This window comes from Heterodontus francisci, chromosome 22, assembly GCF_036365525.1.
Source record: "Heterodontus francisci isolate sHetFra1 chromosome 22, sHetFra1.hap1, whole genome shotgun sequence".
Classification (NCBI taxonomy): Eukaryota; Metazoa; Chordata; class Chondrichthyes; order Heterodontiformes; family Heterodontidae; genus Heterodontus; species Heterodontus francisci.
The window spans coordinates 56,550,233-56,576,442 of NC_090392.1; the positions used below are offsets into that span (position 1 = coordinate 56,550,233).

General features: G+C 42.5%; 1 protein-coding gene across 4 annotated transcripts in view; it reads left to right on the forward strand.

Moving 5' to 3' along the window:
- Positions 1 to 1,087: 1,087 nt before the first annotated feature.
- Positions 1,088 to 26,210, forward strand: part of opcml (opioid binding protein/cell adhesion molecule-like) — a 1,070,268-nt gene continuing 1,045,145 nt past the window's right edge. For all 4 annotated transcript variants that reach the window (XM_068053861.1, XM_068053862.1, XM_068053863.1 and 1 more), the window contains exon 1: positions 1,088 to 1,705. In XM_068053861.1, coding sequence (XP_067909962.1) covers positions 1,491 to 1,705 — 215 coding nt within the window. In that variant the 5' untranslated portion in view covers positions 1,088 to 1,490. The remainder of the gene's footprint in view (positions 1,706 to 26,210) is intronic.

Here is a 26,210-nt window from a genome sequence, read left to right on the forward strand (position 1 = left end):
CATTAGAGTCTGTAGGGAAAGGTGACTCACAACTCTGAAATCATAATGGGAATTATTATTTATAGTGTTTTGAACATACTCAAAAAGACTGACAAGTTTGTTAATTTGCATTCCAGACAACTTGTATTTTGCAATTTCAAAAAAAATCTAAATAGGGTATCTCTCTAAATCTTGGGCAAACCCACGTCTTAACTTACATAGCAATTTACAGATGTTGACATGTCTGACACAAAATGATGGTTCATGAAAGACAGACTGTAATCTCTGTTGGTCATCCCAGCATCTGCAACTGCATCAGGAAAAAAGTTTGCTTGCTGTCCATCACTTTCACTAATAAACTGGTGGGAACTTTGAGTTGTGGTTTATTAACCTGAATTCAACTGTATAGCAACATTGGTTTCATCAGTGAGATATACTGCTGCGAAATGTTTGTTACCCGGGAGTATTCATGGAAGTTGGTGTTCTTTATCATTAACTGTATTGCAGCTGAAACAAGAAGGGTTGAAATCGCTGAACTCAAAGGTTACAATTACTTGTGACAAAGTTTAGCTGCCGGCCGTATGCATTTCTGACAGCCGTGGCAATTAAAAATCTTAACATGCCCATCAGCTGTGCAACTGAGTTGTGTGACTGTTGCTGATAATGCAAAGGGTTAAATGTCATTGTTGACTGATGATGGCAGTTGCGGCGAGGCGGTCTTCAATGGACTCAATGCAATATAACAAGCTGCTGCGGTGAGCAAGGGGTTAAATATCACTGCTGTCATTGACACGCTGTGCAATTGTAGTAATGTATGATTCAAAGGAGTAAATCACTGTCCGTCGCAATACGATATTGGTAAATGAAAGATTTCTGTTTTGGTGACTCTGTGAGTCATGTTAATGGATGGCTGAATATTGTCAATCAGTATATTTATGCAGGATTTGTTGATGGGCTTTCGAGTTGAGGGTTAAATGAGCCTCCTGCTGTGCAAGAGTCACGGTAAAGCTGTGAAGGAAAGGGTTACCTGCTGTCCATTCCAGTGTAACTTCAGTGTGTTGGTCATTGAGGGAGGCGGATGCCGTGTGACGATGCTGGAATGGGAAGGACTGTTACAGCAGAGCTGGAGCAACAGCCGTGTTGGAAAGCAGTAGCTTTCAACTGATTCTTATTGTCATCTCTCTCTCCCTGACAGAAGCTTGCACAGTTTGTTTTTTGGCTGGGACTGAGCGTTGCGTTTTACCAACAGATTCTTGCCTTTTCAGAAGAGAATCCTCAAAAAAAAAAATCCTTTTGCAATCTGTGACACACACTTGGGGAAATTTCCACCCTGGACAGTTTGGATACAGCCAGGCAGATCGTATTTTTTGTGTGTGTGTGTGTGGCTTGGAACACGTTATTTTTTGGGGATTTTTTTTTTTGGCTTGGAGTTTTGCCTGCACCATCTGTGGAAGTACTTCCGTATTTTTTTTCCCTGTGTGGCAGGAGTATCGGCTGGGTTCGAACTTGCCATGCGGCTGTGTTTGGTCTTTTGTCCGGCGAGGGGGGGCTTTGGCCCCGGTACGTGGCAGTTGACGGGCTTTTGCCCGGGCAGGTGGCTGATGTTGCTAGCGCTCAGGTTACTTTTCCTTGTGCCCGCAGGAGAGCCGGTCGGGCGCAGTGACAGCAACTTCCCTAAAGCAATGGACAACGTGACAGTGAGACAGGGAGAAAACGCCGTCCTCAGGTAGGCAACAAAGTACATCTAACCTCTTTAAAACCCTGAACCCATCAAATAAATGGACTATGCAACAACAACAACAAAAATGCATGAAAAGTTGGACGCATTTTTCACTGAAATCTTTATCCTTGTCCGCATTAAAGGTCACCTTTTTCCACTTTCTCACTAAATGTTGCATTCTCAATATTCTCATTGTGTTTATTTCTATTTTTGAAGTGGCTGAACATTTAACCATTTTGGAGTCCTAATGATCTAGACACAGTTTTTTTACCCCCCCCCCCCCCCCCCCCCCGCTTTGTTGATCAGTGGTATATTTGTTGGATTGATTATCTATTTGGGTATACTGGTCGTATGTCCTTGTCCAGTCGGATGGGGAACGCGCCTTCCCTGCTCTATGTGCCGCTTTATTTTTTTTCCCTGGGAATTTGAGTCGATATATAATTTGTGTGCCAGCCTAGGTATTGCTATGTCATATTGGGAAGCGCATTTCCAGCCGCTTCACTGTGAAAACTGGTGAATTCTATTTTGCCCACTTTTATCTTTCGGCGAAGATATTGTTTTTTCTCTCTCTCTTTCTTAGATGTTAAGAATGATATTAATGACTAATCCAGAATCCAGGCATGTACACATGCCGAGAATCTTTCACGGCCAGGGAACGATTCAGAGAATGGTTCATTTGTTTACACTTTGCTCATATTTTTGGACACTGTCCAAGCTCTTGGCTCCCGGTTTTATTTGTAACTGCATTGATGGCTACGGGGGTCCAGCTGAGATTCTCTAAGTTTCTGGAGGGGCTAGATGGGGGCGGGGTAAAGAAGCGGTACCATTCCAAAGCCGGTTGTCCAATATTATGTGGATGTATTGTGGGGAGGAATGGGATAATGTGCTTAAAGAATAAGGGTTTATCCATGGAAAGGAGAGTGTTGTGGTGCATTTATGCTTTTTGCTGTTTTATTTTTAGAATTGTTGAGGATTACTTCTATGCAGGTTTCATTTTATTATTGTACTCTGCTAATCCTCAGAATATCAGTAGTATGTAATTATTATTTGTTCTCACTCTTAGATATGAGAGGATCAGTATAGCTATTGAAGTATTTAGAAAAATGGTTAAATAAATTAATAAAGATAAAGTTGATTGATATTTTTTGTGGTCCATCTCTCGGAGAAGAGTAGCAATGGACCAGTTTGTATAGATTGCCAGCACTGTGTAACCTTAGTATAGAGCACTCCCTCTGTTCAGTGTTAGTGATTTTATTAATGCAATCCTTCTCGGAGTATCGTCATCTCGACAGAGAGGCACCCTTCAGATCAAAGGACATCTGGGTAAATTATTACTGTTTTTGTTTTATAAGTGATGTCTATAATAGTGACAATCGGTATTGTTAATATCAATGCATCAATTAATAGGCACTGTCTGTAGCACCTTTGGTGTGATAATTGAGAAAAAAAAAGGAAATGTAATTTTTACTGGTTGATCTGATATTCCACTTTTCCATATTCAGCAAAACGTTATTAATTGCAAGAATCTTAGGACTTGTATTCCAATGAGACAGAATCTATAGTCAGATTAACACTTAATTTAACTTTACAATCACTACTTCATAGTATTTGTGACTCAGTAGGTTGATATTTATTGATTTGGAGTATTTGAGACTGCTTGGCTGATATAGTATCTGCATAAAAATTATTTTATGTTGAATATTTTTTTCAGTTTATAAATAATACAAAGTGGCTCTTAATAGCATGTAAGTTGTATGGTTCATAAATGGTTGTATAGGGAGTTGGATGGACTGGTTTGATAACGCTGTCTGTGTTCCTTTTATTTCAGAAAGATATTGTTTGTGTTGGGGAAAACCTCATTAAAATTACCTCTGACAATCTGCACCACCACACGTAGGCAGGGAATGGCTCCTGTTGCACTCCGCTTACTTCAAGTCGTCTCTCTGATAGCATCAGATTATGCCACAAGAAAATATATTTATTCTTCCAATAAGAGTTTCAGGCGTATGCTGGGTGACAACTCCAGGAGTGTTAATTTTGCTTGCATAAGGGTGTCATTTATATTCCAGAGATTTAAGTGAAGTAAGGTCATTTTATGCACTCCAAGGCTATGGAGGAAAATAATAATTGTTGTGGGAGACCAGGGGAACAACTGCATTTAATGTACTAAGTATACTGAAACAGCTTCAATTTAAGAAATTGTAAAAACAAGAATATATTCTGCCAGGATTGGACATGCATTTATGGTCTATTCTATGCATGTAGGTCAACTTCATCCAAGTTACTGATTGGAAATTGAAAGGATACTTTAAATAGCTCTGTAGTGTTTCAGAATTTTATCAGGTAATCATTGTGGTCACCAAGTCCAAAAGCTAGCACCCCCTTCCCAACATAACTTCCCAAAACATCAAAATGTTTTTCACCATTGAATATCATTTGCTATATTCAACACAAAAGATGAGTATCAGTTTCACGAAAATGGTGGCAACATGGAATTCCATTATTTAATGATGTAAATGTTTGATCAACAGAGGACCACCAACTCTGTTATTGAAGGTGCTCTCCTTCCGAACAGAGGATTACTGCCCTTGTTGCACTGCATTGCATGGTAGAGTGCAATTGGATCTTTCTAAGAGCAATGCAAGTAAGGAAATAGTTGCACTGTCTGCTCTTGAATGGAGGTAACTGAGATGCATCCATGCATGGGTGCTCACCTGTATATGCGGAGCTTTGCTCACTGACCTCTAGAATTGTGGAGAAAATTTTACTGAACAAGAAGGTAACTATCAAATCACCACTTTAGGGGCAGCACAGTGGTGCAGTGGTTAGCACCGCAGCCTCACCGCTCCAGCAACCTGGGTTCGGTTCTGGGTACTGCCTGTGCAGAGTTTGCAAGTTCTTCCTGTGACCGCGTGGGTTTCCACCAGGTGCTCCGGTTTCCTCCCACAGCTGAAGACTTGCAGGTTGATAGGTAAATTGGCCATTGTAAATTGCCCCTAGTGTAGGTAGATGATAGGAGAATGGTGGGGCTGTGGTAGGGAATGTAGGATTAATATAAATGGATGGTTGTTGGTGGGCCGAAGGGCCTGTTTTAGTGCTGTATCTCTCTATGACTTTACTGATATTAGAAAATTGAAGGTTGTCCTGTAGGCATCCAAAGACTTTTTAATAATTTAACCTTTATTTAGTTCAAGAAATTTGTCCATCAACTGCAGCCCAATCATTCTGGGAACATTTGAAGATTACCGCTTTCGACATTTCTGCTACTGACACGAAGCTGCCAAATCCTACATTAGCTACATTATAAGGCATATTTTATACCAGTGCAGTGTTAAAGATGGTGTTGCATGAATACCAATTGTCCAGTGTTATTGGGCTAAGTGTTTGAGTCCTAGGGTAAAGCTCGTTGTTTCAGCACATCTGCCTCAGTCATCAAACTTTCATGAATTCTTGAACAAGCTCCACATGAGGAAGTACAGATAAATTGCCACTGCTCAATTTACTTTGCTGAAATTATATCCTATGCTAGCTGATCACGAAGCAGCATCAATGGGGAATTAATGTATAGACAGCACTGACCCTTTCTATCGAGAGACGCAATTCAAACACACCCCATGGACGTTTTTTTTTCCCTTTTGAGTTATCCAGCTGAATTTGGGAAAACATGCCCTATTTGGAATGCTGAAATAAATTTGTCATTGTCACTGCAATTTGAAGTTTTCTTTGCTTTTTATTAAAATTTAGTTCTTTAGCATAGTTGGTGTTGTAAACTCGAGTGTAAGAACAGCTTCAGTACATGAGCAGCTCAGCTGAGTTGGACCTTGAGAAAGCATGACCTCTCGCCATAACATAAAATACTGCAAATTGTAAACCAGTGGCAGATCAAATTTAATGCAGAGAAGTGTGAAGTGATTCATTTTGGTAGGAAGTTCAAGGTGAGGCAAAACAAAATAAAGGGTACAATTCTAAAGGGGATTAAGGAACAGAACGACCCAGGCATATATGCGTGCAAGTTGTTGAAGGTGGCAGGGCATGTTGAGAAAGTGGTTAATAAGGCACACAGGATCCTGGGTTTTATAAATAGGGGCATAAAGTACAAAAGGAAGGAAATTGTGATGAACCTTTATAAAACCCTGCGTCGGCCTCAACTGGATTATTGTATCCAGTTCTGGGCATTGTACTTTAGGGAGGATGTGTAGGCTTTAGAGAGGGTGCAGAAAAGATTGATGAGAATGGTTCCAGAGAAAGAGATGGGCGGCACAGTGGTGCAGTGGTTAGCACTGCAGCCTCACAGCTCCAGGGACCCGGGTTCGATTCTGGGTACTGCCTGTCTGGAGTTTGCAAGTTCTCCCTGTGTCTGCGTGGGTTTCCTCCGGGTGCTCCGGTTTCCTCCCACAAGCCAAAGACTTGCAGGTTGATAGGTTAATTGGCCATTATAAATTGTCACTAGTATAGGTAGGTGGTAGGGAAATATAGGGACAGGTGGGGATGTTTGGTAGGAATATGGGATTAGTGTAGGATTAGTATAAATGGGTGGTTGATGGTCGGCACAGACTCGGTGGGCCGAAGGGCCTGTTTCAGTGCTGTATCTCTAAAACTAAAACTAAAATGAGGGACTTCAGTTATGTGGACAGATTGGAGAAGCTGGGGTTGTTCTCCTCCGAGAACAGAAGGTTGAGAGGATATTTGGAAGAGGTGCTCAAAATTATGAGGGGTCTGGAAAGAGTAAGTAGAGAGAAACTGTTCCCATTGGCGGGAGGGTCGAGAACCAGAGAACATCAATTTAAGGTGATCGGCAAAAGAAGCAACATGACATTTGGAGAAACGTTTTATGCAGTGATTGGTTCGGATCTGGAATGCACTACCTGAGAATGTGGTGGAGGCAGATTCAGTTGTGACTTTCAATAGGAAATCGGACTAGCACTAGAAGAGAGAAAATTTGCAGTGCTATGGGTGGGAGAGTGGGATTAGCTGATTGGCTGATGTAGAGAGCTGGCAAGAACACGACAGGCCGAATGGCCTCCTCCAGTGCTGTTCTACGATATTATAATTGCAAAGCTGCTGTTTAGTGTCCATACAAATGAAAGAATAGTTAATATAGTTATAATAATGTACTGGTCCTGTGGTTGGAAAATGCTTTAAAAATGATCATAGCGGCCATTAATGTACAGAAATATTGGTGAATTTTAATTTGCAGGAGCACTTGGGTTTGGGAGTGGGTCAGTGTTTAAAATAGTGGGAATTTACAGTGTGTCAGGGTGTTGACTCTGACCGCTGACTTCCACATTTAAAGACAGCACATTAGGCTGCATCCGAGCAGCCCTCTTGGGTTAATTTCAATATGTTAATTGCTCAGTTGGAGCGATATGGCTTTTGGAATTTTATTGTAGGTGCACAGGTTTTCTGGGCATCCTAGAACTCGTCATTGAAAGCAAGGTGAGAGCACAACGGCTGAAGGCAATGAAAGAGGAATATTCCAATAAATACTGAAAGCTCACAGCTATTCTCTTGCCTGATTGTGCGAGAATCTTTGAACACAGAACTTGTACTGAGTGACTTTCACAACTTTGGAGGTTTGTGTGTCTGATTTTCACTTTGGAGCTGTGATCTATCAGATCAGGATAAGTGCAGTTTATACTGTTTTTTCACTTTGGACCTCAGATGAGGACGAAGATGACCAAAAGCAGCAGGAACTACAGGAAGAGCACCAGCAGAAGCAGCTCCAACTCCAGCAGAAGCAGCACCAACTTCAGCAGGAACAGTGACAGCCCGTTCTTCGCAGACTTGCTGCTCCACAGGAGAGAGAGGATGAGCAGAAGTGCAGTTTGCAGGTGGCCATATTCACAAAACGGGGTGTACAAGCAGAGGATAAGCTTCCTTGACATGCCAGAACACTAGTGCCTCAGGAGGCGAAGGGTCTCGCATCAGGTGGTGGCAGAAATTTGCCTGCTGTCAAACCCATCACCACCCTCAATTTCTTTGCCCCGGCTTGTTCCATGAGTCTGTCGGAGACATTTGCAGGATCTTGCAGTTGGTGGCCTGTTTGTCAGGGCAAGCAGTTATGCCAAGTCTACCACTGATGATGCCAATCTAAGCTTGGCTTTGCAACTGCAGCTGGCTTCTCATGTGCAATTAAGGCACCCCCTCCGCCCCCCCCCCCCCCCCCCCCCCCCCCCCCGCTCCACCAACCCCAGATCACTCTGGATTGTTCATCAACCGCCACGGCTCCCACTCTATCAATATGCAGCTGGTGTCTAACCAAAGAAAGATGTTCATGCGGATGTAGGCAAGATTTCCTGGCAGCTGCCATGATGCTTTCAACTTGCAGCAGTCCACCCTGCCTGATATCTTCACAGCTTGAAAGAGACTTGGCAACTGTCTGGTTGGAGATGAGGGTTATCCATGTAAAACGTGGCTGATACCTGTGAGGAATGCAACAAATGAATCCCAGGAGCGATACAATGAAAGCCATGAAACCAGATATGTCATTGAGTAAGCCATAGGTATGCTGAAGATGCAGTTCAAGTTGAATGGTTGTGTTGCACAATGCTTTTCACAACATTGTCCAGTTGTGAGGTTTGGAACTGCAGGAGAAACAAGGCACAGACCTCTTCAGATAATTCCGAGAAGGAAGAGGCATAAGGTGATGCGACCAAAGCACCACCAGCAACACACATTAGTTCCTGGGATGCCCTTCTTATTGTGAGTTCCACCCAGTTGCAAAAGCCACGTCCCAACATCCCCAACCCCTCACCTTCCCTCTTCAGAAATCAGTCCTGTAAACAACCAAGCCCCCCCCCCCACCCCCCCTTCTCCTCTCCCATTGCTCAGCATCAATTCTTGTCTTAACACTTGCCAGGTCACTTGGCAGGTGGCAACCAAAATGTGGGAAAGCGGTGAGAACAAGTTTTTGTGGCTCAAAAATTCAGCAGAAACTTACCATTCTAACATTGTGTATAGCATTCATGTGCACACCCTTGTGCATCTATGATTCTGAGGAGTCTTGACAGGGTGGATGTGGAAAGGATGTTTCTTGTTATGGGAGAATCTCTAACATGGGATCACTATTTAAAAATAAGGGGTCACCCATTTAAGGCAGAGAAGAGGAGAATTTTTTTCTCAGAGGGTCGTGAGTCTTTGGAATTCTCTTTCTCAAAAATTGGTGGAAGCAGAGTCTTTGAATAACTTTAAGGCAGAGGTGGATAGATTCTTGATAAGCAAGAGGATGAAAGATTATTGGGGGTAGGCGGGACTGTGGAGTTGAGGTTACAATCAGATCAATCATGATCTTGTTGAATGGAGGAGCAGGCTCGAGGGGCTGAGTAGCTGCTCCTAATTCATATGTTCTTATGCAACGACAAATCTTTACTCTGCCTCTTCCTAGCAGTTGCAGGTGGTGCACCCTCTGTGGCGTCAGCAGATGTAAAAACAGGCTGCTCAAATCCCTGCTCTTACTGCTGAGATGCTCTTGGCCAATGTCCTCTGGGTTTTGAATCCAGTAAGGGCCCCGCCAAAATCTGCTCCACCTGCACCTGTGCGGGGACAGTCACAGTCATCGGGACACGAGGCAGTATGTGTGGTACTGACTGCCACGTTTGATGCTACATGCAAGTGGTCACTCTTCAAATGGACGTAGACATCGTCACAAAGGCCTGCAACTTCATGCCACTTGTGCTCAAGCTGGAATCCTCCAATCTCTCTGCAAGGCTGCCGAGTGTATCTGGAAACCCTGTCAGTATGTCATTCATTCTTAGCTGCTTCTCCAGAAGTATCCTCTTTGTCAGCAGTGCCAGAGGTTCAGCCTCTACTTTCAGCTGAGCAGAGCTTAGAATGTCCTGTGGTTTCCAATGCGAGCTCTCCACTGCTGTTCCTGTCTCCACTATCTGTTCTCGCTCACTTGCAATATATGAATCACCAGGTGAAACCCCAACTATCATCTTTACTGGTCCCACAGAAGTGTGTGTTGGTACGTGGTCTGCAGGAATCCTGTGCAATGCACAGCAACCTGCAAGTTCCCATGCAAGTCGTACTAAAGGTGGCCCCTTTAAGTTATCGCGCATGTGCGGCTGCTCTAAAAAGTTTAAAGGGCCTGTGCACTAAAGAAAAATTAGAGGGCACGTTAGTCCTGTGACAATACACCCTTCTCTGAGGCATTATCATCGTCCTCCTGCACCACCTCCTGTGGGGCACCTGAAGGTCCTGTGGGAGATTAAGGACATCAATTAGAATTGTCAAGGTAGGAATGTTTTCTGTAATCATTATGTACATGATAACATTTCAATTGCTGCTGACATCAAGTCAACATGACTGAGTGTCATATGCCATGTGGCTGTCTGGTACTTAATTCTGTCAACAGGTAACTGGGAGGCTCCTATCTCTGACAACTAAGCACACCGAGGCTCTGTTGATGTCCAGTGCCACCGCCTCTGCATCTGTCAGTGTGAGATGGCTGGAGTGTTATCTACAGTTCTTTGCCTGTCCCATATGTTCTGTGCTCTCTTCTAGAAGGAGGGAAGGAGGAGAGTAATGAGGTGTGCGAAACAGATGGGTGGAGAGCTTTTGTTGAGGGTGACAATGTATGTGCGAGGGGTATGACATTGCATGTAGATGTGTAAGTGTCGGTGTGGATTGACAGATGGGGATCTGAGGAAGTGCATAGACAGAGTAATGGGTACACCTGCATGGGAAGTTGGTGTGAGGAGTGATGTGCCAGGCTTGAGAAGACACAATGATGGCGTTGGCATGATGCACACATCAGGATGTAGTTGAATGTACCACTATATTCAGCTTTTCTCCCCTGCTTAGGTCATTAAATTGCTTTCACCATTGAATCCAGGAGTGTGGCACCATACCCCTGTTGCTGACTTCCTCCACTTCCTCCAGGCACACCTTCATGGTTTCACTGATGGGTTTTTTTCCTCCCATCAGTAGGAGACAGTGTGCCCCTACGTCTCCTTACAGTCCTAGAATCACATCCAGGGAAACGTCACTAAAGCGAGTCACTGCCTCTCAGCAGGTGCACTCCATTCTCTCACTTTCTTGTGTTCAGCTCCTCACTCCAGAATCCATCAAATTTCATGTTTGCATTGTCCCTTTTAAATACTGGTGCTGAAATCATGTAGGTATACATTACAAGGAGCTGTCAATGGTGGGAAAATGGTAAGAGTGAGACGTGTGATCAGAGAGAGTGAGACAAAAATTCCATCTAACTATATGAAGCTGTATTAACTTTTATAAGTGTGATGTATATAAGTAGGTAACATTTTTAAACCAAACCTGTCATAAGTCATCTATCCCCTGAGACTGAACAACAGCCTGTGTTGATCCAGGTAAGCTAAACAGCACATATGCACTGTAGGTGACATGAGCTGTAAATCTGTTCAAACAAATGATAGGCGAGTGCTCTGTAAAGCTTGTTAAATATCACAGAATCAAATCACAGGAAGCATGGACCTGAGAGTTGGCAACAGCATTATCCAAAAACAGTCTGAGAGCAGCAAATATCTATAACGACCCAGAAGATTTTGTGACAACTGTGAAGCTGATTGTTTTACTGGAAACATTGGGAGAAAGTATGACACGTGTGAAATGGGTGTCATGGCCTGTCATTATCGTGGACAATGGAAAAATCATCACATCACAAGCACTGCAGTAAAATTGCTGTTATTTTCTGCAGCAATTTGTTGGTTATCCATTGTTTCCTACAAAATTAATGTGAATCGCAAAATAATTTTCCATTTTTGTTTAATTTTCTGACTAATATTGTAGCCTTTTTATATTTTTGCTTCAAAATTCATGTATAGAAATCTTAGGGCATTACATGGACAACTGCTGCAGATAATATGTACTTGTGTTAACTGTAGACAGGAAGCAGATAAAAAGAGAATATTTTCCATGTATTTCACTTCAGTGGCTTAGTCTGTAGGCAGGCCTAGTTATTTCACTGCTCACAGGACTAATACTATTCATGTGTGAAAATCAAAAATAATTCACATATATAAAGTAACACTTATAGCCAGCAGCAGCTTACAATCTTCCAGAACCCCTGAAATGATGTACACAGAGCTGTACATAGCAAAATGAGTAACACAAGAAAAAATTGTATGTTTTTTAAACTGGCTTTAGTTTTTGAGATATTCATATGGAAAGTTTTGTGGACTTAATTTAGCACAATGTTTTCAGTTTTTGTGCTGTTGAGTTTTCAATTTGGCAGTCATGATGTCATCACATTGCATACTGGGAACCGAAAAATAAGAAATTGTACTAATTAACATAAGTTTGGGTATTCAAATGATTTTTTTATTTTGCACACCTTAAGGCAACAATTTTGTAAGTGATGACCGAAATCTTCTATAAATTAAAAAACATTCTCCATCATTTTCAAAAGGAATCTTAGAGTCTACTTCTGAAGCTTTGATTCTAAAGAACTGAGTGCGTATAGATGTTGTCGGTATGCAGATACTTTTTGCACTCAATTTAGAAGGCATCACAGGATCCCTTTTAAGTTCTTTACTGTTAAAGTTAGTATAAGCACTTTTGTAAGACTCTTTTAAACAGGGGGGGGTCTCACTTCCCTCAAAGGCCCTGACCCCGTACTAGGTATCAGTGACACAAAACAAACTCTGGATACAATTTTCACTTTATGTGGAAAACCTTTAACCCACTAAGGAATACTATATACTTATAACACCAGTTGCTTAGTTAGACCCGCATACAGGAGCTCATTCCTGTGTGGTTGGTCTGCTGAACAAATTTTTCCACACGACGTCCTGTGACCGGCTAAGTCACACTTCCCTGGTTGCAACAGCAATGTCCTTATGTGCTGTGGCTTTATACCCCTTTCTGACTCTGGTAATGATACATATAAGGTAATGTCTTAAATCAGGTCATCTAATTGGGTTTTAATGCCTTATCAGGCTATGCAAGATCACCTGCATGTGTTTATTTCCTGCTCTCAGCAGGGGGGTCTCCAGGTGCATACAAGCAATGGATAGGATATCTGCATTTTGATAAGGCAGGTAGAAAGCCATTACAACTACCCAGAGAGGCCATTGACCAAAAGTTGTTTTAGATAGAGTGTGTGAGGTTGGATTTAGTCTAGACCACCACCTTAATAACATGTTTTTTTTATTCGTTCCTGGGATGTGGGTGTCACTGGCTAGGCCAACATTCATCCTTAATTGCCCTTGAGAAGGTGGTGTTAAGCTGCCTTCTTGAACCGTTGCAGTCCATATGGGATAGATACACCCACAGTGCTGTTAGGAAGGGAGTTCCAAGATTTTGACCCAGTGACAGTGAAGGAACGGTGATATAATTCCAAGTCAGGATGGTGAGTGGCTTGGAGGGGTGGTGTTCCCATGCATTTGCTACCCTTGTTCTTTTAGGTGGTGGACCACACTGGTTTGGAAGGTACTGTCTAAGGAGCCTTGGCGTGTTGCTGCAATGCATCTTGTAGATGGTACACACTGCTGCCACTGTGCATTGGTGGTGGAGGAAGTGAATGTTTGTGGATGGGATGCCAGTCAAACGGGCTGCTTTGTCCTGGATGGTGTCGAGCTTCTTGAGTGTTGTTGGAGCTGCACCCACCCAGGCAAGTGGAGAGTATTCCATCACACTCCTGACTTGTGCCTTGTAGATAGATGGTGGACAGGCTTTGGGGAGTCAGGAGGGGAGTTACTTGCTGCAGGATTCCTATCCTCTGACCTGCTCTTGTAGCCACGGTACTTGTATGGCTACTCCAGTTCAATTACTTGTCACTGGTAGCCCCAGGATTTTGATAGTAGGAGATTCAGTGATCACAACACCATTGAATGTCAAGGGAGATGGTACGATTCTCTCTTGTTGCAGATGGTCATTGCCTGGCACTTGTGCAGCGCAAATGTTACTTGCCACTTACCAGCCGAAGCCTGAATATTGTCCAAGTCTTGTTGCATTTCTACATGGACTGCTTCAGTATCCTGACATGTCTGTGTGTGTGTGTGTGTGTGTGTCCTTTATTCAGTTAAAACTATCTTTATTTTTAAAATTTCCAATATGAGCCCCAGCGATGATGTCTTCTACCAGAATGCTTCTCGCTTTGTCCCGATGTCCTCTGCACTCCATGTTCCTGCCACCCAGTGAGCTCCACATGCTGGTCCACACCACAACTGGTTACATTTTACTTACAAACAGAAATACAAGAGATATTTAAAATACCTTACATCATAACAGAAATGCAAGAGATATCAAAATATGTGATTTCTTTTTCATTTCTTTTCCCCTCTCCTTCAAATAGTACCATGGAGCACTACCAGGCAGCTGCAGTCAAATTCTCTTGGCTTTATGTTTAGGGTATCACAAAGCCGTCATTCCAGTGTTTCACCTGAAGATCACTTTAATGAGATTAGTGCAAAGTCTTAGTAATATAGTTTCTTTCTGCAGACTATTGACAGATCAAATAGTACAATAAATGGTGGTTTGGAAGTTCAAAACACAATAATGGTCAAAAAATGAATTGACGCAGCAGTGAGTGATGATATGGACTAGTGGAATGCAAGTTTGATTCCCACCCATTTTGGAAATTTCAGCAGTTTCAGTCATCCAGTTGTTGGGGAGGATAAATTAAAATTAATCTCCATCGGGTTATTGCAGGGCACTTTCAGCTGCTTAGGGCAGCAATATTAGTAGTAGAGGCAGGAAGGCATACCTCACCTCTTGGCTCCTGCAAAGTGTGGAAAAGCAGAAATCAAAAATAAATCAATGGGGGGGTGGGGTATATGCACTCAAAGAAGGAGTCGCAGGCCCATCAAAAAATTAATCAGCAAGGAACAAAATCCACACTCTTGCAACATAAACCAGTGAGATGAAATAACAAAAAATCTCAATTGAAATGTGCCATGTTCCTCACAGTGGTTGACTTAATTGTTACTGATTTTTTTTTAAACTCTGTATCCTGTGTGCCAAGTTTAAAGACGAATGTTTCAGACAGCAAAACAGGCTAATAAGCAAAGAGCCGAACAATTAGAGTTCTGTTTTTGGATTTATGACGGAATATTGTCATTTTCATTGTGTGATAATTGCCTTATATCTCCGTTAGTTTCATCTAGATACAATGTTTTGCACGTTGCTCCTGTACGAACTGACATCTGCAGAAAAGGAAAATAATGCTCGTTACTTGTTACCTCCAATTTAATCCTCCTGTTTTGATATGTAGTTTCGTGGGTGGTCGTCATCTTCCAGTGTTGAGCCAACCACATGACAGAAGCCTGATGAGAACATCTTTTATTTTAGTTGTTTTTCTTGCTGTTCCAAACCCAAACCCTCAGGCCCTCCCCCCCCCCCCCCCACCCCCAACTTTACCAACATCAGCACAGCCAAGGTAGCAGATGAAGTCTGCACCTACCATTCCTTGGTGAAATATGGTGGTACTCCACTTATGTTTAGCATTTTTTCTAGGTCCTGGTCATATGGACTGAACATGGGTATTCGTAGTGTGATTCTTAAAAATGAATTATTTATGCAATTTTGAGGCCTTTTCTTTCCAACATCCAATTCCCAATGTTGTTCTGACTTTGGATTGATGTGTTGCTAACTATTGCTGGAAAAAATCTCTTGAAAGAAGAAATCATGCATAAATCATTTGAAATTACAGTACAAAATTATTAAGAATTAAATTGGGGATAATTTTTTTTATTTTCAGGAAATTCTCGAATTCTCCAAGGCTTATGTTGGGCTATCCAATTCAAGTTGATTTAAGGTTTCACAACATTGGATGGCAAATATAATTTTATCTAGAAGATTTCTGCAAGTGTTACTGTGTGATCTCTAATATGAGCTTGAACTTGAATTACTTTTAATCAGTTTGACAGCTGCTTTCTAAGTTATATTTAGTAATTTCCATAGGTTTCATTAAATCTAGTTAAGAATGAAGTCTTAACATTTTGAGTTTGAATGGCCTTGAGTACTGTTATAGTATAATTTATGCTGACCACTCTATGCAAATGGTTAAAGAATAGCAGAAAGCTACATATATTCAGGCTGGAATTGGCTACAATGGCATCATTAGCGACAATTGTCACAAGTAGGACCATTGTTTGCTCCTATTGTCTACTGCCCGTCCTAAGCCAAAATTTGCTGTGAAACCCATCATTTAACACCACAGCAATGAGGAAAGTGATCGTGACAGTCTGTAACCATATTAATTCCTTTTGTTTTATGACATGTACATATTTAACAATCTTCCAAATGTAAAAATGATTAATTGCAATCAAGTTAGAATGACTTAATTAATTAGAACTAATTTTAATTATGCCTCCTTATGTTTTATGAATATACTTAAGGAGTGATCATCCTATTCGTAATATAAATCTAAGCCAAAGTTTTTATTTATGTGTCTGAAGATTTGTGCAAGCAGCTGTTGTAGACATTTTCTTTCATCTAATACTAAATCAAACATGTATGTAGAATCTAACCCAATGAAAATAACACTCAGGAATGAATGTTAACTGTGAAATTATTACATCTTGGTCCATAAAGTTAGTTAATATTGTGATCAGCTATTCATTCTATTGTTATTTATGTCCTTTGTGCCAAGATTTATGTTCCCATTGCAATGGAAGAACTGTAATTTTTACACATTTGTGAACAATTTTATAATCAGGAATTGTAGCATCTATAATAAAATGTCATTCTTAATCATTAAAATGAACAATGGGTTAATTCACAAAGCTAATTCTCCTTTAATATCCTATCGATCTTGAAATGCTGTGTTCAGAATTAACATTTGAGTAATTTGAGCCTGCCAGCACTGTTCTGCAACAACAGTCCCTCAAATAGCAATTAAAATGGCCAATAAATTTGCTTTCATCTTGGTTTTTAATGGAGGAGGAGTATGTATAACACACTTTTTTAGCATTTTGGCAATAGTTCCAGGGGACTGGTGCATATGGCCCTGGAGGCATTGCCATGGTGTAGGGAAGAACATAACTAGAAGTCATCAATGTAAGATGGTCACCAAGAAATCCAATAGGGAATTCAGAAGAAACCTCTTTACCCAGAGGGTGGTGAGAATGTGGAACTCTCTACCAGACGGATTGGTTAAAGGGAATAGAGGGTTAAGCTGATAGATTTAGATGAGGAAAGATGGGGGGAGGCTCAAGTGGAGCTTAAACGCCAGCATGGACTGGTTGGGTCGAATGATCTGTCTCTGTGCCATGTATCCTATGAAAGCTAGTATAAATCACCCACACCACAATTTCCTTGAAATTCTGTGCTAAAATAGGGGCATATGCCATTACTATGGTGCTCGTTTTCAGAAATTTCAGGGCCTAAGTGTTGTATTGTGCAATGTATCTTCTAGTAATCTCTTGGAGAATTGAGTACAGATAAGCCCACTGATTTTTTTGCAGAAGTAAACCATCCTATTTAGCAGCCACTAAAAAAATCTTGACCCTTAGTTTCTGATTCAGTTCACCTTGCTGGATACCTGTTGGAGAGCAATCTGATAATGTGCAATCGTCAGGTCCTGCTTGACCATGAGTTCTGCATATCTCTCATCTTGTCCATCTCCAAGACTGCTTACTTCCATCTCTGAAATATTATTCCCAATAGCACTGAAATCAGCATTGGAACATATATCACTTTAAACTGCATGTTTCCAATGTTCTCTTTTACCTGTCTTCTGAACAACACTTAAGATAACTCTGCTCATCCAGAGCTCCACTGTTTGTATCCCAATCCACACAAATTCCGACTAAGTTATTATCCCTATGCTGATTAATCTTCATTGGATTTCCATTTCTAAGTTTTTTGACTTGCAAGTCCTTGCCTTGTTCTGTAAGTCCTTCCAAAGTCTTCCTCTTTCCATAATCACCTGCTCATCTAGTTCTGGTCTGCTATGTGTTCTCCCTGCACCTCAACCATCAGTGGGAGAGTCTTCAGCTATCTTGCTTCTATGCTCTCGAGCTGTCTCCGCTCCACCTTACATCAGCCATTCTTACCTTCAAAAATCTCTTGAAAATATTTGGTCACCTTCTGTCATTCTTTCCCTCTTGTGTATGGGTCTTGGGCAAAAATGTGATGCACCTTCAGCTCTGATGTTGGATTACAGGAGCAATACAAATATAAATTGTTTCTGATATTGAGTTGAGGATTTTAACTTAGAATTCCTACTGTGCTCAAAAAAGCTCTTTGTATACCCAAGATACAAAACGGAAACCATTTTCACAATCTGTTTAAAGAGCTTCCCATATGCTGTCCCAATGGAAGTCTTGTATGAGAAAGTTTGTTACAAAGATCTCCATAATTGACATGGTGCCATTGCTGTTGAAAGGAATGTTATAAGTTGTTGTGTATTTGAGAATGAAAAATGGATTTGCTCTTCCTATTTCTTGTTAATTGTCAGCAGTTTAAAGAAAATTGAAGTACTGCTGTGAAAGAAGAGTTATTACATTGGATATGTAGCTGGTTGAAATCACATTAGCAGAAGGTTGTTTGTTATTGATGATCAGATTTGATTGGAGTCTAACTATAAGTGGACCACTGTAGGGCTCTGTATTGGGTTGTTTACTGTGCATCATTTTTGTTTATTATCTAGAGGAGGGTTTAATTAGAAACATTCTTAAATTCACTGATGAGACAAATGTGCATGCAGGTAGTAATTCAGAACAAATCGATAGTTTGCAGTCCAATATAAATGAATGGGCCCAGGGAGTTGATTTTTCACTTGTCCCATCTGATTTAAATGGAGTAAAAATAGAATTTAAAATATGGTGCAGTACTTACTGAGATGGGGAGCCAATGTATGGTGTTGAATTGTTAACGAATTGATGTGGGCTATCTTTTGTGCCCTTTTTCACGTCTTGAATGTTCTCTAATGCAACTTCTTCAGATACTTCATGATTCCTCATAAGAGGGTAACTTTTTCATCTTTTGGGTCAACAAATCTGGGTTTTGATAAAAATACGTAAAAGTATCAGCATTGTAGCTTTAAAACGTTACCTTTTTAAAGAAAACAATATCACACGCACGGGTAAAGGTCATATAAACCTTGTACATAAAGGTCTCCTTTACTGGCGGGAGTTTCTACTTGAAGAAATAAAACTCCAGTTGACAGCATTGTACAGAAAACTCTTTTCTGATACTTCAGCATGTTCAGTACAAGAGAAGATGCAGATGAGCAGATTGTAGTCCCCCTGATCTTGTCAATAACTGTCATTCTGAATACTGCCAAATATATTGAGGTATCTTATAATTTGTTTAAATAAACATTTAGCTAAGGATTCCTTCAAATTATATTTCCGTTATTACATAGAAACATAGAAAATAGGAGCAGAAGTAGGCATATGACCCTTCGAGCCTGCTCCGCCATTCATTATGATCATGGCTGATCATCCAACTCAGTAGCCAGTTCCCGCTTTCGCCCCTTACCCTTTGATTCCTTTAGACCCAAGAGCTATATCTAACTCCTTCTTGAAAACATACAATATTTTGGCCTCAATGCTTTCTATGGTAGCAAATTCCACAGGCTCACCACTCTCTGGGTGAAGACATTTCTCCTCATCTCAGTCCTGAAAGGTTTACCCCATATCCTTAGACTATGACACCTAGTTCTGGACTCCACCACCATCGGGAACATCCTTCCTGCATCGACCCTGTCAAATCATGTTAGAATTTTATAGGTTTCTATGAGATCCCCCTCACTCTTCTGAACTCCAGCGAATATAATCCTAACCGACTCAATCTCTTTTCATACGTCAGTCCGGCCATCCCATGAATCAGTCTGGTAAACCTTCGCTGCACTCCCTCGATAGCAAGAACATCCTTACTCAGATAAGGAGACCAAAACTTCACAATATTCCAGGTGTGGCCTCACCAAGGCCCTGTATAATTGCAGCAAGACATCCCTGCTCCTGTACTCGAATCCTCTCACTATGAAGGCCAACATACCATTTGCCTTTTTTACCGCCTGTTGCACCTGCATGCTTACCTTCAGTGACTGGTGGACGAGAACACACAGGTCTCGCTGCATATTTTTTTTTTTCCAAAATATACTTTATTCATAAAAATCTATTAAAAAGAATAAAATAAATTACATTCCCAAACAGTTTAAAACAGCATCAAGGCAAAAAACACAAACAGTGCAAAGGTGATCAGTTTCCTTCTATACAATCATGAGGTGCCTCACAACCCTTCCATTTCATTGTCATGCCATATACATTTTTACATTTACAGCACACAAACTTTTCGCGATACAGTTCGAGGGGTTTCCCATGAATCCAGCCCCTCAGTTCAGCTTGGTGGGGGGGACCTTACACTGTGGTCTTCCCCCATTGAGCCTTCGCTGTGGCTGCCCCAAGCTTTAGTGCGTCCCTCAGCACGTAGTCCTGGACCTTGGAATGTGCCAGTCTGCAACATTCGGTCGTGGACAACTCTTTGCACTGGAAGACCAGCAAGTTTCGGGCAGACCTAAGGGCGTCTTTCACCGAATTGATAGTCCTCCAGCAGCAGTTGATGTTTGTCTCGGTGTGCGTCTCTTTCCACACCTACTTTGCAAAGACACATTCCAGGAAGAGGTGGGCAACCGTCTCTTCCCCACCACAGCCACCGCGGGGGCATTGTGCAGAGGGGGCGAGACTTCGGGCGTGCATGAAGGATCTGACTGGGAGGGCCCTTCTCACCACCAGCCAAGCTACATCTTGGTGCTTGTTTGAAAGTTCTGGTGATGAGGCATTCCGCCAAATGACTTTGGCAGTCTGCTCGGGGAACCATTCGACAGGATCCCCCGTCTCCTTTTCCCATCGGGCCTTGAGGACATTCCGTGCAGACCACTGCCTGATGGACCGGTGGTCAAAGGTTTTTTCCCGCAGAAACTGCTCCGTGAAGGATAGGTGGTACGGCACAGTCCAACTGCATGGAGCGTTCCGCGGCAATGTGACCAGGCCCATCCTTCGCAACACCGGGGACAGATAGAACCTCAGCACGTAGTGACACTTGGAGTTTGCGTACTGGAGGTCTACACACAGCTTGATGCAGCCGCACACGAAGGTGGTCATCAGGATGAGGACCACGTTGAGTACATTTTTCCCGCCCTTGTCCAGAGATTTGAACATCGTGTCCCTCCGGACCCGGTCTATTTTAGATCCCCAGAGGAAGTGGAAAATGGCTCGGGTGACTGCCACAGCGCAGGAGTGGGGTATGGACCAGACCTGCGCCACGTACAGCAACAACGTGAGCGCCTCGCACTTGATGACCAGGTTCTTGCCCACAATGGAGAGAGATCGCTGCCCCCACATGCCCAACTTTTGTCGTACCTTGGCTACTCGCTCCTCCCAGGTTTTGGTGCACGCCCTGGCCCTTCCGAACCATATCCCCAGCACCTTCAGGTAATCTGACCTGACGATGAAGGGGACAAAGGATCGGTCAGCCCAGTTCCCAAAGAACATGGCCTCGCTCTTGCCGTAGTTAACTTTGGCTCCCGAGGCCAGTTCGAACTGGTCGCAGATGCTCATCTCGGACAGCGGATCCGAGCAGAAGACGGCGACGTCATCCATGTACAGGGAGGTTTTAACCTGAGTGCCTCTGCTGCCTGGGATTGTCACCCCTCTTATGCTCGCATCCTTCCTAATAGACTCAGCAAAGGGTTCAATACAGCAAACAAACAAGACCGGGGAGAGAGGACAGCCCTGCCTGACTCCAGATTTGATCGGGAAACTTTCCGATTCCCACCCGTTGATTGAGACTGCGCTACTGATGTTTGTGTAGAGCATTTGGATCCAATTGCAGATTCCCTCCCCAAACCCCATTTTGGAAAGCACGTCCATCATGTAGGTGTGCGATATCCTGTCAAAAGCCTTCTCTTGGTCCAGGCTGATGAGGCAGGTGTCCACCCTCCTGTCCCGTACATAGGCGATCGTATCCCTGAGTAGCGCGAGACTATCAGAGATCTTCCTGCCGGGTACAGTGCAGGTCTAATCGGGGTGAATCACCAACTCCAGAGCAGATTTGACTCGACTGGCTATGACTTTGGACAGAATCTTGTAGTCAACATTAAGCAGTGCATATTCCCCTCTCTCAGCTTATAACCATTCAGATAATCTGCCTTTCTGTTTTTGCTACCAAAGTGGATAAACTCACATTTATCCACATTATACTGCATCTGCCATGCATTAGCCCACTCACTCAACTTGTCCAAATCACCCTGAAGCCTCTCTGCATCCTCCTCACAACTCACCCTCTCACCCAGTTTTGTGTCATCTGCAAATTTGGAGATATTACATCTAGTTCCCTCATCTAAATCATTAATGTATAATGTGAATAGCTGGGGTCCTAGCACCGATCCCTTCGGTACCCCACTAGTCACTGCTTGCCATTCGGAAAAAGACCCATTTATCCCTACTCTTTGTTTCCTGTCCGTTAACCAATTTTCTAGCCGTCACAATACACTACCCCCAATCCCATGCGCTTTAATTTTACATGCTAGTCTCTTTTGTGGGACTTTGTCGAAAGCCTTCTGAAAGTCCAAATAAACCACATCCACTGGCTCCCCCTCATCAACTCTACTAGTTACATCCTCGAAGAATTCTAGTGGATTTGTCAAGCATGATTTCCCTTTCGTAAATCCAGGCTGACTCTGCCCAATTCTACCACTGTTCCCCAAGTGCTGTGCTATAAAATCTTTGATAATGGACTCTATAATTTTCCCCACTACTGACGTCAGGCTGACTGGTCTATAATTCCCTGCTTTCTCTCTACCTCCCTTTTTAAATAGTGGGGTTACATTAGCTACCCTGCAATCTGTAGGAACTGTTCCAGAGTCTATAGGATCTTAGAAGATGGCCACCAATGCATCCATTATTTCTAGGGCCACTTCCTTAAGTACTCTGGGATGCATACCATCAGGCCTTGGGGATTTATTGGCCTTCAAATGCTGAATTCTAAACTGCTCCCAATCCTCAGGTCTGTTTTTCTTGGCAAATTTATATGTCTCTTCCTTGGATCTAATGCTATCTCTAATTTTCCCTTGTAAGCCATAGTTTGGCTACCTTTCCCGTTTTACTTTTGCGCCAGACAGGGATAGATAATTGGTGCAGTTCTTCCATGCGCTCTTTAAATGTTTGCCATTGCCTATCCACCGTCATCCCTTTAAGTGATGTTTCCCAATCCGTCATGGCCAACTCACGCCTCGTACCTTTGTAGTTTCCTTTACTAAGATTGAGGACCCTTGTCTCAGAATCAACTACGTCACTCTCCATCTTGATGAAGAATTCTATCATATTATGGTCGCTTGTCCCCAAGGGGTCTTGCACCACTAAATTGTCAATTATTCCTCTCTCATTACGCAATATCCAGTCTTGGATGGTCTGTTCTCTATTTGGTTCCTCAACGTATTGGTCCAGAAAACCATCCCGTATACACTCCCAAGAATTCCTCCTCTACGGTATTGTGACTAATTTTATTTGCCCAATCTATATGCAGATCAAAGTCACCCATAATTACAGATGTTCCTTTATCGCATGCATCTCTAATTTCCTGTTGAATGCCATTCCCAACATCACTACAGTTTGGGTGTGTATTTTCAACCCCCACTAACGTTTTTTGCCCCTTAGTGTTTCCCAGCTCTAGCCATATAGATTCTACATCATCAGAGCTAATATCTTTGAAAAGCTACAAGCAAGAGATTGTTTCAAAGCTAACTGGATTTTATGAACCACTGCTCATTGTAATTTGCTTATTATTTGCGCAGTGGTTAGCACTGCAGCCTCACAGTTCCAGTGACCTGGGTTCAGTTCTGGGTACTGCCTGTGCGGAGTTTGCAAGTTCTCCCTGTGACCGTGTGGGTTTCTGCCAGGTGCTCCGGTTTCCTCCCACAGCCAAAGACTTGCAGGTTGATAGGTAAATTGGCCCTAGTGTAGGTAGGTGGTAGGAGAATGGTGGGGATGTGGTAGGGAATATGGGATTAATGTAGGATTAGTATAAATGGGTGGTTGTTGGTTGGCACAGACTCAGTGGGCCGAAGGGCCTGTTTCAGTGCTGTATCTCTAAATAAATAAATTGAAAGATTGTCAAGAAAGCAGAGTTCTCAAGGAAGTTTAGTTTCTGGAATAGCCAGATGTAGCCTGTTTCAAAAATTCATGTCGGGAAATTATGGTAAGCACAAAGTAGCCTCCGCCTGATATGTTCTCTCCTTTCCTCCTCGTGCCTGCCCCACCGGCCCTACACACACATATTGCATTACTTACTCAGTCTTCCACTGTCGGTCTCACGGCATGAATGATTGATGGGGGAAGAGTTTATGAAAACTGTTGCTGATAGTCCTGGAATGCTGAGACCAATGTTGTACCCCTGAAAACTGCTCTGTTTTAGTACAGGCAATATATTGCAGATCCAAAGTTAAATGTTCATGCTCAGTTCCTGCTTCAGGTAGTGTATTTCTCCATTGAAACTTTGGGGTGGGAGTGACTTATTAGTATTTGAAACTGGAGATCAGGGATATGATATCTGTGTTGTCTTTCCCTTGTTCCAGACATTCAGGAGCATGGGGAAATTTCTTCATTTGGTACCAACAAGATAGGTAGAAGGAGTGATGAGGTCCTGCAGACAGAGTTTAAGAAGGTAGGAAAGAAACTAACAAGCAGGACCTCAGGATTACTCCCAGTATCATGCGCAAAAATATAGCAATAGGAGGATAGAGCATATGAATGTGTGACAGGAGAGATGGTGCAGGAGGGAGGGCTTTTGATTCCTGGGACATTGGGCCCGGTTCTGGGGGAGATGGGACCTGTACAGGCCAGATGGATTGCACCTGAACAGAGCCAGGACCAATGTCTTTGGGGGTCAATTTTGCTAGTGCTATTGGAGAGGGTTTAAATTAACTTGGCAGGGGGGCTGGTTCTGGGAACCAGGAAGTAAGGGTAGAGAGGCAAACCAAGGTGCATTTAGAATCAGCAGAACCAGGTAGCACTGCAGTAAGAAATAGTAAGGCATGAACTGGGGCAAGAGTAAGAAGGAATGTAATAAGGTCTAAATTAAATTTACTATGCATGTATATTAATGTGTAGAGTGTGGTAAGTAAGGGTGGTGAACTGCAGGCGCAGATAGTCACTTGGAAATATGATGTTGCAGCAATAAGAGACCTGGCTGAAAAAAAGGATAGGACTGGGTACTAAATATTCCTAGATGCAAGGTGCTCAGGTAAGATAGGGAAAGAAAGAGGGAATGAGAGGCAGCTGCATTGATTAAGGAGACTATTAGTGCTGGAGAGAGAGGATGTCCTAGAGGAATGAAGGACAGAATGTATTTGGTTCGTGTGAAGAAACAATAGAGGTACCATTACCAACTCGTGGGAAAGATATAGGGGGAACAAATTTGCAAGGAAATTACAGAGATGCAAGAATTGTAGAGTAGTTATAATGGGGCATTTTAATTGTCCTAGCATAGTCTGGGATAGTAATAGTGTGAAGGGCAGAGAGAGGCAAGAATTACTCTGGTGTGTTCTGGAGAATTTTCTACATCAGTGTATTTCTAGTCCACTGAGGCAGGAAGCATTTCTGGATCTGGTTCTGGAGAATGAGGTGGGTCAAGTGAATTAAGTGTTGGGAGGGGAATGTGACCATAGCATCATAAGATTTAGCATAGCTATGGAAAAGGATAAGCAGCAATCCAGAGTAAAGATAATTAATCAGGGAAGGGCCAACTTCAATAGAGTGAGATTGGATCTGGACCAACTAAAATAGAGTTCAAGATGGCAGGCAAAACTGGAACTGAACAATGGGCTGCCTTTAAAGAGGAGAGAGTTCAGATACAGGCGGTAAGGTAGGACAAACGATCCAGAGCTCCCTGGATGACAAAAGATATAGAGAGTGAGATGAAGCAGGAAAAGGGGTTTGGGTGGGGGCTATGATAGATGTCAGATGTATAATGCAATTGAGAACCAGGCTGAATATAGAAAGTTCAGAGGGGGAGTGAAAAAGGAAATAAGAATGGCAAAGAGCGAGTATGAGAAGAGACTGGCAACTAACATAAAAAGGAATCTAAAAGTCCTCTATCGGCATAGAAATTTGATAAATGTAAGGTTATCCACTTTGGTTGTAAAAACAGAAAGGCAGATTATTATCTGAATGATGATGGATGGGAAAGAGGGAGGTGCAACGAGACCTGGGTGTCCCTGTACACCAGTCGCTGAAAGCAAGCATTCAGGTGCAGCAAGCAGTTAGGAAGGCGAATGGTATGTTGGCCTTCATTGCAAGAGGATTTGAGTACAGGAACAAGGATGTCTTACTGCAGTTATACAGGGCCTCGGTGAGACCATATCTGGAGTATTCTTAGGAGTTTTGGTCTCCTTATCCGAGGAAGGATGTTCTTGCCATGGAGGGAGTGCAAGAAGGTTTACTAGACTGATTCCTGGGATGGCAGGATTGATGTATGAGGAGAGATTGGGTCGACTAGGCCTACATTCACTAGAGTTTAGAAGAATGAGAGGGGATCTCATAGAAACCTATAAAATTCTAAGAGGACTAGACAAGCTAGATGCAGG